General features: G+C 37.8%; 1 protein-coding gene across 1 annotated transcript in view; it reads left to right on the forward strand.

Moving 5' to 3' along the window:
* LOC103610547 (ribosome biogenesis protein BRX1 homolog) overlaps positions 1-685 on the forward strand; it is a 12,318-nt gene that overhangs the window by 9,681 nt on the left and 1,952 nt on the right. Inside the window, exon 4 of the mRNA XM_008594696.1 lies at positions 48-70. Coding sequence (XP_008592918.1) covers positions 48-70 — 23 coding nt within the window. The remainder of the gene's footprint in view (positions 1-47; positions 71-685) is intronic.

Raw genomic sequence — 685 nt, forward strand, 5'->3', positions numbered from 1 at the left:
AATATGGATTTTGTAACAAGCCACTTTATATTTCATTTTATAAAAAGGGAATAGTCAGAAGATCCACAAAGTAATTGGGAATAAGTGCTGTAAAAGACACAGTAAAACATAAATCTCTCTCCCAAGAGATTAGAATCTACCTGGGGGATTAAGACTTAGAAACACATAACTGCTATAGAATGCATTCAGTGCATTATTAGATGAGTCATACAGTGACTCATTCAGAGCAGGTGAGTCTAGAAATCTTGAAACAGGAGTTCAGCAGGATAAGTCTATAGAAAGATGAAGAGGTGAAGAGAACAGGAAGAACAAAATTTCAGACAGCAGATGACACAAACTGGGCTCTTCTCTACATGTTTTATACTGGATACTTTGCAGTATGAATTAAACATATCCCCTTCTTCACTTCTGAGGGCAGACATACCTGATCCAATAAACAGTGTTAATATTTGTAGTCCAGAGTTGTTGTCGTCCCCCCCACCCCCGCTCCCCAATCAGTAGCTATTAAACGAAAAAAAAACTTTTGGGCAGCTGGCCGATATGAGGGTCCAAACCCTTGACACCTGGTGTTGTAACACCTCACTCTAACCAACTGAGCTAACTGGCCAGCCTTGCTTTTAAATAAATTTGGCCATTTATCCTTTTATATGCCTTTTAATCTAATTCAATTAGATTTATAAAAACA

The sequence above is a fragment of the Galeopterus variegatus genome, unplaced genomic scaffold (genome assembly GCF_000696425.1).
Source record: "Galeopterus variegatus unplaced genomic scaffold, G_variegatus-3.0.2 Scaffold11293, whole genome shotgun sequence".
Taxonomy (NCBI): domain Eukaryota; kingdom Metazoa; phylum Chordata; class Mammalia; order Dermoptera; family Cynocephalidae; genus Galeopterus; species Galeopterus variegatus.